Below are 12,452 nucleotides of genomic sequence, written 5' to 3'. Positions count from 1 at the left end.
ATCTCCTTCCATAAACTTATTACACAAGCATAAAAGCTGTATTGGGAGTGAGGAGACCTAGATTCTAGTCTGGCTTTCAGTTACTTAACTGTGTATAACCTTAAATAATTCTCTTAATCTTTCTGAGCATCAGTGCAGTCACTAAAACAGAGGGGCTTAACCTAGGTGATATCTAACTTCCATTTTAGGTCTAAGATCCTATGCATTTATGAATCCCAGCTCATATGGCATGCTAATTTCATAGAAAACTACCACTAAATTTGATCATTTTTTATGTTTATTACCAAAACCTATTAATGCCAGCTTGTGCTTCTACTGTTGACATCATAAATGAATTTGGACTCTAATTCATCTTTATTGCTTAATTCATGTATTTACACTCTAATTTATCTCTTCATTGCTTAATAGAGCAAGAATTCAAGGTGCTACCTTAGGACTTTAATATTGACATTATTATTATCTACAGATTTCTTCCTTCTTATGACATTCTACTTACTTTGTTTTTAGTATAGTTCTCATGTCACAATTTTACTAGTTCTGGCTATGGCTGTCTCATTCCAGTAATTGCTTTGATTTTATACTGAGTTACTGATTATGAAAAATTTGGAATGGTTATAGAATAGTAGCAGGCAACTATGTCATTGATTGCCTTGTGCATGCCAACTACTATTCAAGAACCTTCATTAATTCATCAAATGTTGGTGTGCTTTCAGTGTGTCAGGCATGGTGCTGAGGGCTTGAAATACAAAGTCAAACAAAACATAATCCTTGTCCCTATTTAATTTTAAGATAATACTTTAAGGTACGTGTATATTATCTATATTTGGCAGATAAGGAAACTAGGACTTAATTAACTTGCCTGGGATAGTGCAGCTAATGAATAATGGAGCCAGCATTCAAATTCAGGTCTGCATGATGCCAAAAACCCATGCTCATTCCACTATAGCAACTGATCTGCCCTTTAAGAAGATAGAGTTACTGACATTATGTAAACAGATTCAAATTTTAAATTGTAATATTAATGATTTTAATTCCATGTGTGTTTTATTTTTTAAGCCTGACAGAGAAAGTCAAGATTCCTTGTTTGATAGAATTTCAGAAAGTTATGCATCACTTTTCATGAGCATACCTCTAAGTCAAAAGGATGCATTCTTTCAGGTAAATATAGAAATTAACTAATTATGCTAATTATTTTTATAGCAAGTGAAATATAAAAATAGTTATTTTATTTAAACACATATGAGAACATATTTTGTTACTTTGCAAGAAAAATTGCCTAAAGTAGAGTAAATAATGATAATATTTAAAAAGTCATGCCCCTCCACCCCAGAATATTGTATTCTACTGACTAAAAGCCTTACAGAATCTCCTCAGTGTGGTATATGTATTTGTTTGCATATTAATAATTTGAAAACTATTGACTTGTTCTATGTATAGTCTTGGTATTTTACCTACAAAATTATCATTTTTCTTTTACTTTATAAAGTATCTTTTGATCTAAGAGGACTTAACTTCTTGTGTTATGCCTAAGTACTAAGCACCTGTTACAGTAAAGAACAATGGACACATTTATGAATCAAATGTTTTACTATGTCTGTTATAGTAAAATAATTTGGTTAAAATAAGTTATGTTCTTGAGTAGTGTGAAATGAAGACATGTAGGAATTTCACTGAGTATTTTAAAATGTAAACATCTAGCGTTTCAAAGCAGAAGCCACATTCAAATACTTTGTTGTACTGACATCTGTAAATCAGAGATACAGAAGTATTTTTGAGTCAGTCAATGTTTTCATGGGTAAAACCTAAAATAAAAATAAATGTCCTTCATGATGAAAACGTAAACAAACTTAAATTGCCAAATATTTATGCTCAATCTTGATCTATCTCACAAACATATACATACAGTATCGTAGAAGGAAATCAGTAGTGGACTGGGCATAAGGAGACTTGGCTTCACATCTGGAATCTGCTCGTAATTACCCAGGTGATCTTCGCAAGACATTCAGTCTCTCAGTTCCACAGCTGGTTGTCCATCAGATGAAGAGGTTGATCCATGATTCATAAATTGTTTATAGAACACTAATGTTCTGAAAGATAGACTAAGATTTTCTCTGCTAATATTAAATTTATTTTTCTTATTTGCAGGAAAATAATAGTTAATGGTTAGGATTTTTGGTCATTAAAATTGTCTAGAGATGACAAAACCAACTGTTTCTCCTATCCATACGCTTTCACCTAGTCTATCCCTTTGTAGTGTTTCTAGCCTATACACATGGTTTGATGAAATCAAGCATGCTTTAACACAGGGCTCTTAAGAAAAGAATAAAAGACCTATTTAATGTGAACAAAGGAGGTAGTGGCACCATTTCATATCCCTTATTCTGTAATTTCTAGTCTTACATTTGTGGTCCAAATGTTCTCCCTTGGGATGGATGTGCCTTTTGATAGATACCGTATTTATAATCCTTCTCAAATCATGACTTGATTTTTTTTCTAAGTCCCTATTTTCAGTGGCTTTTTCCAAGGAGAAATTAGAAGTTGTTTAACCAAGATTCAGAGCCTCACTTGAGAACAAATAACATGTACACCTTAATGATTTGACCCCTTGACCTTTGTTCAGTCATTTTATAATGTTCCCTCTCCCTGTCTCAATGCTTGAGAACCACGCCACCTCCCTACAGGCCTATTACCTCCACAGCTCTATAAATAGAAATGGAGCCTCAACTCTCATTGACCAATTTCTATTATTTTTAGCTCATTCAAATAAGGTGTTTTGTTACTAATGGCTCATCTGATTTATCTTACCACAGAAAGAGAAAACTATTAATATATAAGAATCAAAAAATTAGCTTCAGGTCTCACTATTCAGTACAAATTAACTGAATCTGAACATATTTAGTATAGCTTTTGCTCCAGTTTCTTCCAATGTCATACAATGATATTCCTTCAGAAATTTTCCCAACACCATTTGACACTTGATCTCTTTTTCCCCTGATCTCCTGAAGGTGAGATATTCACAGAAAACTTTTAAAAGTTCCTCTTACTTCCCTTGTTCAACTTTTAAATTTTGATTATTAGTGTGATTTTATATACCACAAGTATAATATGTGATTTTTCTGGTAGTAAAAATGTTCATGGTTCATTCAGTAAAATTAAATATATCAGTATATTAAAGCATTCTTCCCTCTCCTCTTCTCCCCTACCCAAAAAAACTTATGGAGTTCTTCAAAGAATACCATCCATACCAGCAGATTTTAGCACTACTGGATTAGGTGACCATATTAGTTTCCTATTGCTGGTGTAAAAATTATCACAAAGTTAATGGCTTAAAACAACAGAAATTCATTGTCTTACAGTTATATAGGTCAGAAGTCCAGAATGAGTCTTATAGGACTAAAATCAAGGTATCAACAGGGCTAGTTTCTTTAAGAGGCCCTAGGGGAGAAGCCATTCCTTGCCTCTTCTAGTTTCTGGTGTCTGCCAGCCTTCCAAAATAGTAGATAAAAATTTTAAATCTTTACTATAAAAATCTGGTATTTTCCTGTGTTTAGTCAGTCCCCAAGAGAAACTTAGTAGTCAAGCAACTTTAAGTCTAATAGAATATTGGTAGTACCATCTATTTGTATGATATAAAATCTGATCATGATTTTACAGTTGTGGTTATAATATATTAACTCACCTAAACAGGCTTCAATTATTTAAAAACATGCTCTTTATTTTCATCACACACTCAAAGTGATAATTGTGTGACGCGATAGAGGAGTTAGCTAATGCTATGGTGGTAATCATATTGCAGTAAACAAATGTATCAATATGTGGTACACCTTAAACTTACATAGTATTACATGTCAAATATATTTCAATTAATATATATATATATGCTTTTTATTATAATGACCTGAAAGACAGTGTTCTTTTTCTGAAAGAGGGTATCAATAGCAAGGTTAAATGAAATAAATGTAGAATCATTAAAGTATCTTATCTTAATTGTAACTTCATCCTTTATCCAAATTATATTTTTTTCCCAAAATGCTAACAAATAGCCAAATTGACTGACTTTATTTTCAACTCTTCTTTGTTCATATTTCTCAGTTAGAAGTACAAAGAAATACTAAATGGTCAAAAGCAAGCTATAAGAAAAAAGGGACACATATATTTCACAAATTTAGTAATTTTTTTTGATAGTTGAGATGTGTCATATGAAATATGGAATTATTTTAATATGACTCTGTTTTTGGTAGGTGTATCCTGATTGTTTGGCACAAGCTATCTATGCAACATTCCAGGAAGCATTTCCAGAATCCAGTGACTTCTTTAATGATGAATTTAAAGAAGATCTAGGGAATAACATTTTTCTCTGGTTGTCAGGTACGAATGTCATTAAGTATTGATCATTATTGTGGAACCTAAAACTTTTGAATTGCAGTGTTTTGTTTACTTCAGTCAAAAAAATTTGTAGTTCTTTGCCTTACAAAACATAGCATATTGATGTCTGTGTTTCAAAATAATAATGATTATTTATTTTATTCTGAAAATTCTGTTATACTAAAATTAATCAGTTGTTTACTTTAGAAAGCCAAATAATTTTACAGGCAGTGGAATTATTGTAGAAACCCAAATTGCCACAGAAAGAAAACCATGCCATAGATATTTTATATTTGTAAGAGAAATATTTTAAGCTGCTTTTGAAACACTGCTGGCATTTTTATAGCAAATAATATTGGGTAAATTCTAGAGCTAATTGAGTTCCTTGTAGAACATAAAATCATTAAGGAAAACTTATTTTTTGAATCGTGGTGTGTGTGTGTGTGTGTGTGTGTGTGTGTGTGTGTGTGTGTGTGTGTGTGTGTAGGTAGGTAGGAGTGGTAGCACTCAAAGGCTGAAGGGAAGTAAGATTCCATCCTAGAGTACTTAGCTAGAGATTTAGGCACTTGGGTTTAAAACTAAGGTATGGGCTTCCCTGGTGGCGCAGTGGTTGAGAGTCCGCCTGCCGATGCAGGGGACACGGGTTCGTGCCCCGGTCCGGGAGGATCCCACGTGCCGCGGAGCGGCTGGGCCCGTGAGCCATGGCCGCTGAGCCTGCGCGTCCGGAACCTGTGCTCCGCAACGGGGAGAGGCCACAGCAGTGAGAGGCCCGCGTACCGCAAAAAAAAAAAAAAAAAAACAAAAAAACTAAGGTATTGTTTCATATTGGGGAGGAAATACCTCCCCAATATTGTTTCCTAAGACTACTATACCATTATGGACTACCAGAAGCTATTGACTGTTTTCAAGTCCTTCTTATAAATCTGTCCAAATTTTGACTAATTTTTTAAAACTGTTTTGTGTCAATTCTTAGTAACCAAACCATTTCTTTAAGAAAATGTTTCATATTTTAAGGAGGGAGTCCTTGGGAGGTACATGCTAGAAAACAACCCTGAGGACCACCCACCTCCATCAATACACATAGGACAGGAGTCTCCTAATTATAGAGAAAAATCCAACTAATTCAAATATAAGAAGCAAAAAGAGAATGAGCACAGCATTCATTCAAAAATACTATAAGAAAAAAAAATGTGACGAACAGAACAACTTTCCTACAGACCTGTGGTAGAATGAATTGTGTCCCCCGAAAATTCATATTGATTTCTGTATGAAATTTTATAAGTCACTGTCTTACTTAATCCTTTTATTCGAGTTAGTTTTGTCATTGATTGTCTCACGTTTTCTATGCATATCATCTGCAAATATAGTTTTCATATTTCTTTTATAATTCTTATGCTTTTAACTAGTTTCTATTATATAATTAAAGAAGAATGTATATAACATATTTAGATGAGCAATAGCAATGAGCTAGGAGATTTATAAGGAAAGGTTTTAAAGTCTTCTGGTAAATCCAGTGGGGGGTGTTACTTTATGCTCTTCCTATGGTCTTCAAAGCATTCCACATGCAAACTGCCTGAAGTAAAGGCAAGAACACTAATATAAATACCTTATCCTATTTAAATATCAGAATGGATAGTTTTTGTTTGTTTGTTTGTTTGCGTTATGTGGGCCTCTCACTGTTGTGGCCTCTCCCGCTGCAGAGCACAGGCTCCGGACGCGCAGGCTCAGCGGCCATGGCTCACGGGCCCAGCCGCTCCACGGCGTGTGGGATATTCCCGGACCAGGGCACGAACCCGTGTCCCCTGCATTGGCAGGCGGGCTCTCAACCACTGTGCCACCAGGGAAGCCCAGAATGGATAGTTTTAACTGAAGTAAACAAAAATTTTCTTGTTCAGGAAGTTTTATAGGCTATGACTGGTAGAATTAATCTGAAGGTTGAAAATTCAGCAATTTCTATTCATCTGTTTTCCAGTTTACTAATTCTTTCTTCTGTCCCCTCCATTCTGCTGTTAAGCCCATTCTTGATTTTTTAAAAAATTTGGTTATTGTACATTTCAGTTATAAAAGTTACATTTGGTTCTTTTTTATATCTTCTGTTTCTTCACTGAGACTTTGTTCTTTCATTTGTTTCAAGTGTGTTCATTATTGTTTAAGCATTTTTATTATAACTGCTTGAAAAATCCATGTCAGGTGATTCTAACATCTGGGTCATCTAGATGCTGGCAATTGTCTTTTCTCATTCAAGTTGAATTTCCTAGTTTTTTATATGACAATTAAAACCTGGACATTTTGGGTATTGTAAGACTCTGAATCTTATCTAAATTTTGTGTTTGAACAGGCCTCCTCTGACACTGCTCTAGTTGGGGGAGAAGGGCACTGTCAGGTGGGGAATGAAAGTCCAGGTTACCCACTTGGTCTCTTTTGACATAGTGGTGGGAGGAGGGTTTGTTACAGCTCCCAGCAGACCTCTACTGATACCACCCTGGCTTTTAGGGGCAGGGATGCCTTGTTACTGCTCCCCAAGTGGCTTCCACTGACACTATAAGGGGGAGGGTAGCCTTATTATATCTGGGCAGTGGTCACAGTCTCCACTAGGCCTCCTGTGACACCACTTTCCATAGGGAGAGGAAAGTGCGCCTCATTCCAGTCCTATGGGAATAAAAGTCTTCGGTCTCTGCTCTGCCTCCTCTGATACTACCCTAGTGAGAGTGGAAGCTGAGGCTCTCCAACCACCCTTTTCTGGCAGTGGTGGGTTTGGAGCAGCAGATTTTCCTGTTGTGTTTGGCTGGAGTAAGCAGTTATTGTCTAAAAGTTTTCTGTCCTATTAGGCATCCCTTTTCCTGGTCCTTTGGCTAGAGAGAGGAGGATTTTCTTGAGACTTCTTTTATCTTTGCCTGTTACCATTTCTGGATTCTGATTTCTCTAGCACCCAGTTTGAAATATGAGTCAAAAAGAAAACCCAAGGTCTTCACTGTTGTGTTGTACCTTGGGTCCTGAGGTTCCTAGTTAGTCTGCCTTCTTGTCTCCACCTTCTAGAGTCTTCTAATGTGTGTTTATAAACACATCCACTGAAACTGGTGTTATTTCATATTGGGTTACCTGAGAATACCTTATGAGAAGGTAATATTGATCAGAGACTCAAAGGAAGTGAGAGAATGAACTATGTCGATATCTGGAATGAAAACTTTTTAGGTAGAAGGAACAGCATATGAAAAGGTCATGATGCAGGTAGAAGATTAGCATATTTGCAATACAGCAAGGAAGCCAATGTAGCTGAGGTAGAATGAGAAAGGAATTGAAAAGTAGAAAGATGAGGTCAGAGATATGTCTGTAGGTTAGAGCATCTCATAATTTATAGGCAGTTATAAGGACTCTTTCATTATGAGTGAAATGGAAAAGCACTGGATGATTTTGAGCAAATAATACTTGTAACCTAAAATATGTTTATAAGGGATCACTCTAGCTTTTGGGAGAACAAGAGACCATAGAGGGGACAAGGGAGGAATCAGGGATGAAGTTGGAGATATTGCAGTAATAGAAGTGAGACATGGTGATTGGTTAGAACAGGTTGGTTAAAGGATGAGGAGCTGGCAAGTTATATTAGATAAGTCTGCTGGCAGAGTCCATTGGATTTATTGATATATAGAAGTTGAAAGTGGAACAAATAAAAGAGTCAGGGATGATGCCAAGAATTTTAGCCTGAGCAACTAGACAACTACTGAAATGGTGAAGACTGTAAGAGAAGGTTGTGGTGGTAGGATTTTATGGAATCAGGATTTAAGTTTGAGATGTAATATTCATTAACATTTGCATTTTTATAACAAAATCTCAAATTTTTAGTGATTATTTTAAAATATAAAAAGGAGATGACTGTGCCCTAAATGGTGTCTACACTATAGGAGAATTACAAGAATGAAATAGTAAACACTAAAAGCGTTTGAAAGAAAAGGAAGAAAAAGTACAGTGATAATTAAGGTAATCTTCATAGCATGACTCAAGAATATAAGTAGACATTGAAGGAACAGCAGAACTATGCTAGATGAATGGATGCTGGACTCAGACTTGGGCAAGAATCTAGACATGACAACTGGTCTCCATTTGTACCTATAGAAAGAAGGTAAAATTCACAGCAAAGTCAACAGCAAGCTGAGCAAGAGAAATCCACCACGTTTTACATAAAAAATCCCACTTAAGCCTCAAAAATCCTTATTATAACAATATGCTATTATTCCTTTATAAAAGGGAAAACCAAGGTTAAGAGAATTTGTCCACAGTTACTACTAAGTAACAAACCAGGATTTCAACTTAAGCCTGTCAGACTCCAGTGTCTGAACTCTTATGAATAATGGATTATTGCCTCCTGAGGTGAATAAAATAAAAACACCAGTATTTAATTTATGAAAAACTGTTGCAGAGAAGGAAAAGGGAAATTTTTCTGAAGACTTAGAGGAAGCAAGTCCTCCCTAATCCTCCCAGTGTTTCCCAGCAACTAGTTTGGCTTTATTATTCATATGCTAAAACACGTACTTGATTAACACCCTAGGATTCACAAAAGGTGGAATGATCTCAGTTTTATTATAAAGCCATCTACACAGGCACAAAATTGGTCTATCTTTAGTAAACTTCATTGCTCACTTCTAGTCTGAATACGGCTGTTTATGAATGCATATCCTTCCAACATAGGCTAGTCATCCCTGTTGAACACTTGTTTCAGTACTTCTCTGTGGGCTACTTCACCTTAGTAGAAAACATTTCTGTAGCAAAAGGATCATCTATTGTTTCCTCGCCTATTAACTTCACATCAGGCAGAAAAAATGGTTTAAAGTGGAGGGTAGGTGTGGCTAAAATGGGAAACTCGAGGAATCCTTGTGATGGAACCGTTCCATATCCTGACTATATCATTGTCTATATCCTGGTTGTGATACTGTATTATAGTTTTACAAGGTGTTAGTTACCATTGTGGGAAACTAAATAGAGGGTATGGGGATCTCTCTGTATTATTTCTTGCAAGTGCGTGTAAATGTACACTTATCTCAGACAGAGTTAAAAAAATTCAAACCTGCATTTTCTTAAGATAAAAGACAGCCATGCTGGTGGGAGTGTACAATCAATATCTACTAAAGCTGAACATATGCGAGTTTGGACCAGCATATCTATGACTCCCAGGTACATAACCTACAGAAATGTACATATTTCTGTACACCAAAAGCACAAAATGTTCTTAGCAGCACTATTTATATAATAATCAAAACAAACTGTCCAAATGCCCATCAATAATATGAAATTTAGATAAACTGTGGAATATTCATAGAATGAAATACTACCAGCAATGAGAATGAACACACTATAATTATATACAATAGTATGAACAAATCACAGAAACAAGGTTGAGGGGGGAAAAAAGCCCAGACACAAAAGAGTAGATCCTGTATAAGTCCACTGATACAAAGTTCAAAATCTGGCAAAACTAATCTATAATTTTAGAAGTAAAGATAATGTTTATTCTTGGGAATTGGTCCTGGCTAGAAAGGCGGGCACCTGGAGTGCTGAATATTTTGTTTCTGGGGGCTGGTAACATGGACACCATATATTAAATTTGTGAAGATTCATTGAACTGTACATGATTTTTCATTTTAATTTTTATTCATCGATAAAAATTTAAGTTGAAAACAAAGGCAGTAGTGTTAGCTGCACTAGAGCCTCTATCGTTTATTTAATCATTAATATGTTTGTACAGATTTCTCTTGCAATGCACTTCTCACATTGCATACCTATCAAGAGTCACATGTTTTCTGAGTCTATGCTCATAAACGACCTTTTCAACTTTTAGTAAGATTTTATCTCTCAGTTGTGATTATTTTGTATTGGCTAGAGCACTTGTTGAAAGAATTTTATAAGACATGTTTTTCTTATTTCTTTGCTGAGGAGATGTTTATAGCATAGATCTAAAATACTTGATTCAATTTCTCCTCCTTAATAAAAAAAATTCCTTTTTATCAGGATGAAGTAATCACTTTATTAGGTTATTTACATTATATTTAGTTTGATTTCTTACATTGTCATTTGGCTTTCATTTTTGGTTCATTTTTCACAAACAAAATTTTTGTTACCAGAGCTCCTTATACACAATTCTTAGAGCCCCAGAGACTATTAGTTTCCTATTGCTACTATAGCAAATTACTACTTAGTTTAAAACAACATAAATGTGTTATAGTTCTGGAAATCAGAAGTCCAAAATGAGTTTCACTAGGCTAAAATGAAGATGTTTGGCAGGGCTGTGTTCTTCTAGAGGTTCTAAGGGAGAATCTGTTTCTTTGCAGCTTTTCTAAAGCTGTTTCCGTTCTTTGCCTCATGGCCCTCTTTCATTATCAAAGCCAGCAATGGATAGTCAGTCTTTCTCATATTGCATCACTCTGATACTGACTCCTCTACCTTCCTTTTCCATATTTAAGGACCCTTCTGATTACATTGGGCTCACCTGGACAAGCCCACATACCCTATTTTAAGGTTAGCCAATTTACAAACTTAATTCCATCTGCTCCCTTCATTCCCCTTTGCCATGTAACATAACATATTCACAATTTGGGAAGATTAGGATATGGAAGACTTTGGAGGCTACTTCTCTAGAGTAGAGACACATTAAGATTTTGTATGATTGGCTAGATTTTGGCACAAGCCTTATGACTGAATCCCACATGGCAGCCTTACAATGAGCAAGATTAAAATTTGTGCCATGACTTCTGGCTTCTGCTTAGGATGTAGAAAACTAAAATGATATTAATTCCACCCTTCCACCAAAAAACACTGGACTGTCTGCAAATTCAAAACTTTCCTTGAACCCATCAGAGACTGCAGAGCAGTCAACCCCAAATCTAAAGAAAGGTGCCTCCAAGGAGAGACCAGATGCAAGCACTTGCTCATCGGGGGCAGATGCAGCCAGATACCATAAAAGCCAGTAAGAAGAATTCAACCAAAAAAAAATTTTTTTTTGTCTGCACCACATGATTTGCAGGATCTCAGTTCCCCAACCAGGGATTGAACCCCAGCCCCCTGAAGTGGAAGCATGGAGTCCTGACCACTGGACCACTAGGGAATTCCCTTAGCCAAAATTTTTAATGAATTGCTTAAAGCTGAATATGGTCTAGTGTGAGAATATAGAACCCTTAGTAGCTACATAAAACAAGGGAGAAGTTGCCCTCACTTGCAAGCTTCTCTCCACACATCTTACAAGAAATATTGAGGGTGGAAAAACAGTCTTGAGAAAGCCTGGGGGAATGTAATAGAAGACACTGCAAAAAAGGCATAAAACCTTGCCTGGACCCTTCTATCTCCTCTATGTTAACAACAACAACAAGCTTTAAGCCACAGCAGGAGGAGGGGGAAAGGTATGGGGAGGAAGGGCAGCAAATGCAGTTGACCTTAGGGAAGAAGTGGAGATACAACTCACCTGAGAAACAGAAAACTACCTCTACCCCAGAGGCCAGGAATACATACTGGGCCAAGAACAAGTTTGCTACAGCTGGGGCAAGGCTGGATTACTGAGAAGACCCTATCCCAAGACCCAGGAACAAAACCCAACGCTGGTGCTGATTCAGAACAGAGAATACCTACCACTACCAGGCTAACAAACATCAACTGACAGGTAACAACAGTCTACTGCTGGGAGAGGGGCACAAGTGTGGAAAAGACCATTTCTGAGAAGACACAAAAGATCTAAAACTGAGAGTGGAGCAGATGCTGTTGTGGAAGTAAACTAACAGAAAACAAAAACCTCTGGCAAGGCAGTTTAAATTGTAAGAGGAATTTGAAGCATGTAGAGTACTAAAGGTAATCATAGTAACAACAAAACCCAAACACAGCCCAACTCTCAATTCCCTTCCAGATTGACTTAATTACACCCATGCTTAAGACCAAACAGAAAAACAAAAAGCCCATTTCAAGGCCTGAAAACTATTTACCTCATCTTTACTGCATTACACAATATGTCTGACTTTCAACAAAAATTATGAAGTCTACAAAAAAGCAATGGAAAAAATAAACACTATCAAGAGACAAATCATCAGAACCAGTTTTAGATATGACACAGA

At 36.1% G+C, this 12,452-nt stretch overlaps 1 protein-coding gene across 5 annotated transcripts in view; it reads left to right on the top strand.

Moving 5' to 3' along the window:
- FAM227B (family with sequence similarity 227 member B) overlaps positions 1-12,452 on the top strand; it is a 248,255-nt gene that overhangs the window by 55,413 nt on the left and 180,390 nt on the right. For 3 of the 5 annotated variants that reach the window (XM_060096808.1, XM_060096807.1, XM_060096809.1), the window contains exons 8-9: positions 1,057-1,158; positions 4,242-4,368. In XM_060096808.1, coding sequence (XP_059952791.1) covers positions 1,057-1,158; positions 4,242-4,368 — 229 coding nt within the window. The remainder of the gene's footprint in view (positions 1-1,056; positions 1,159-4,241; positions 4,369-12,452) is intronic. The other 2 variants (XM_060096811.1, XM_060096810.1) reach the window with 1 other exon arrangement.

The sequence above is a fragment of the Mesoplodon densirostris genome, chromosome 4 (genome assembly GCF_025265405.1).
Source record: "Mesoplodon densirostris isolate mMesDen1 chromosome 4, mMesDen1 primary haplotype, whole genome shotgun sequence".
In the NCBI taxonomy this organism is placed as follows: domain Eukaryota; kingdom Metazoa; phylum Chordata; class Mammalia; order Artiodactyla; family Ziphiidae; genus Mesoplodon; species Mesoplodon densirostris.
Note: the sequence above shows the minus strand (reverse complement) of the source record. Positions and strands in the feature narration are given on the sequence as shown.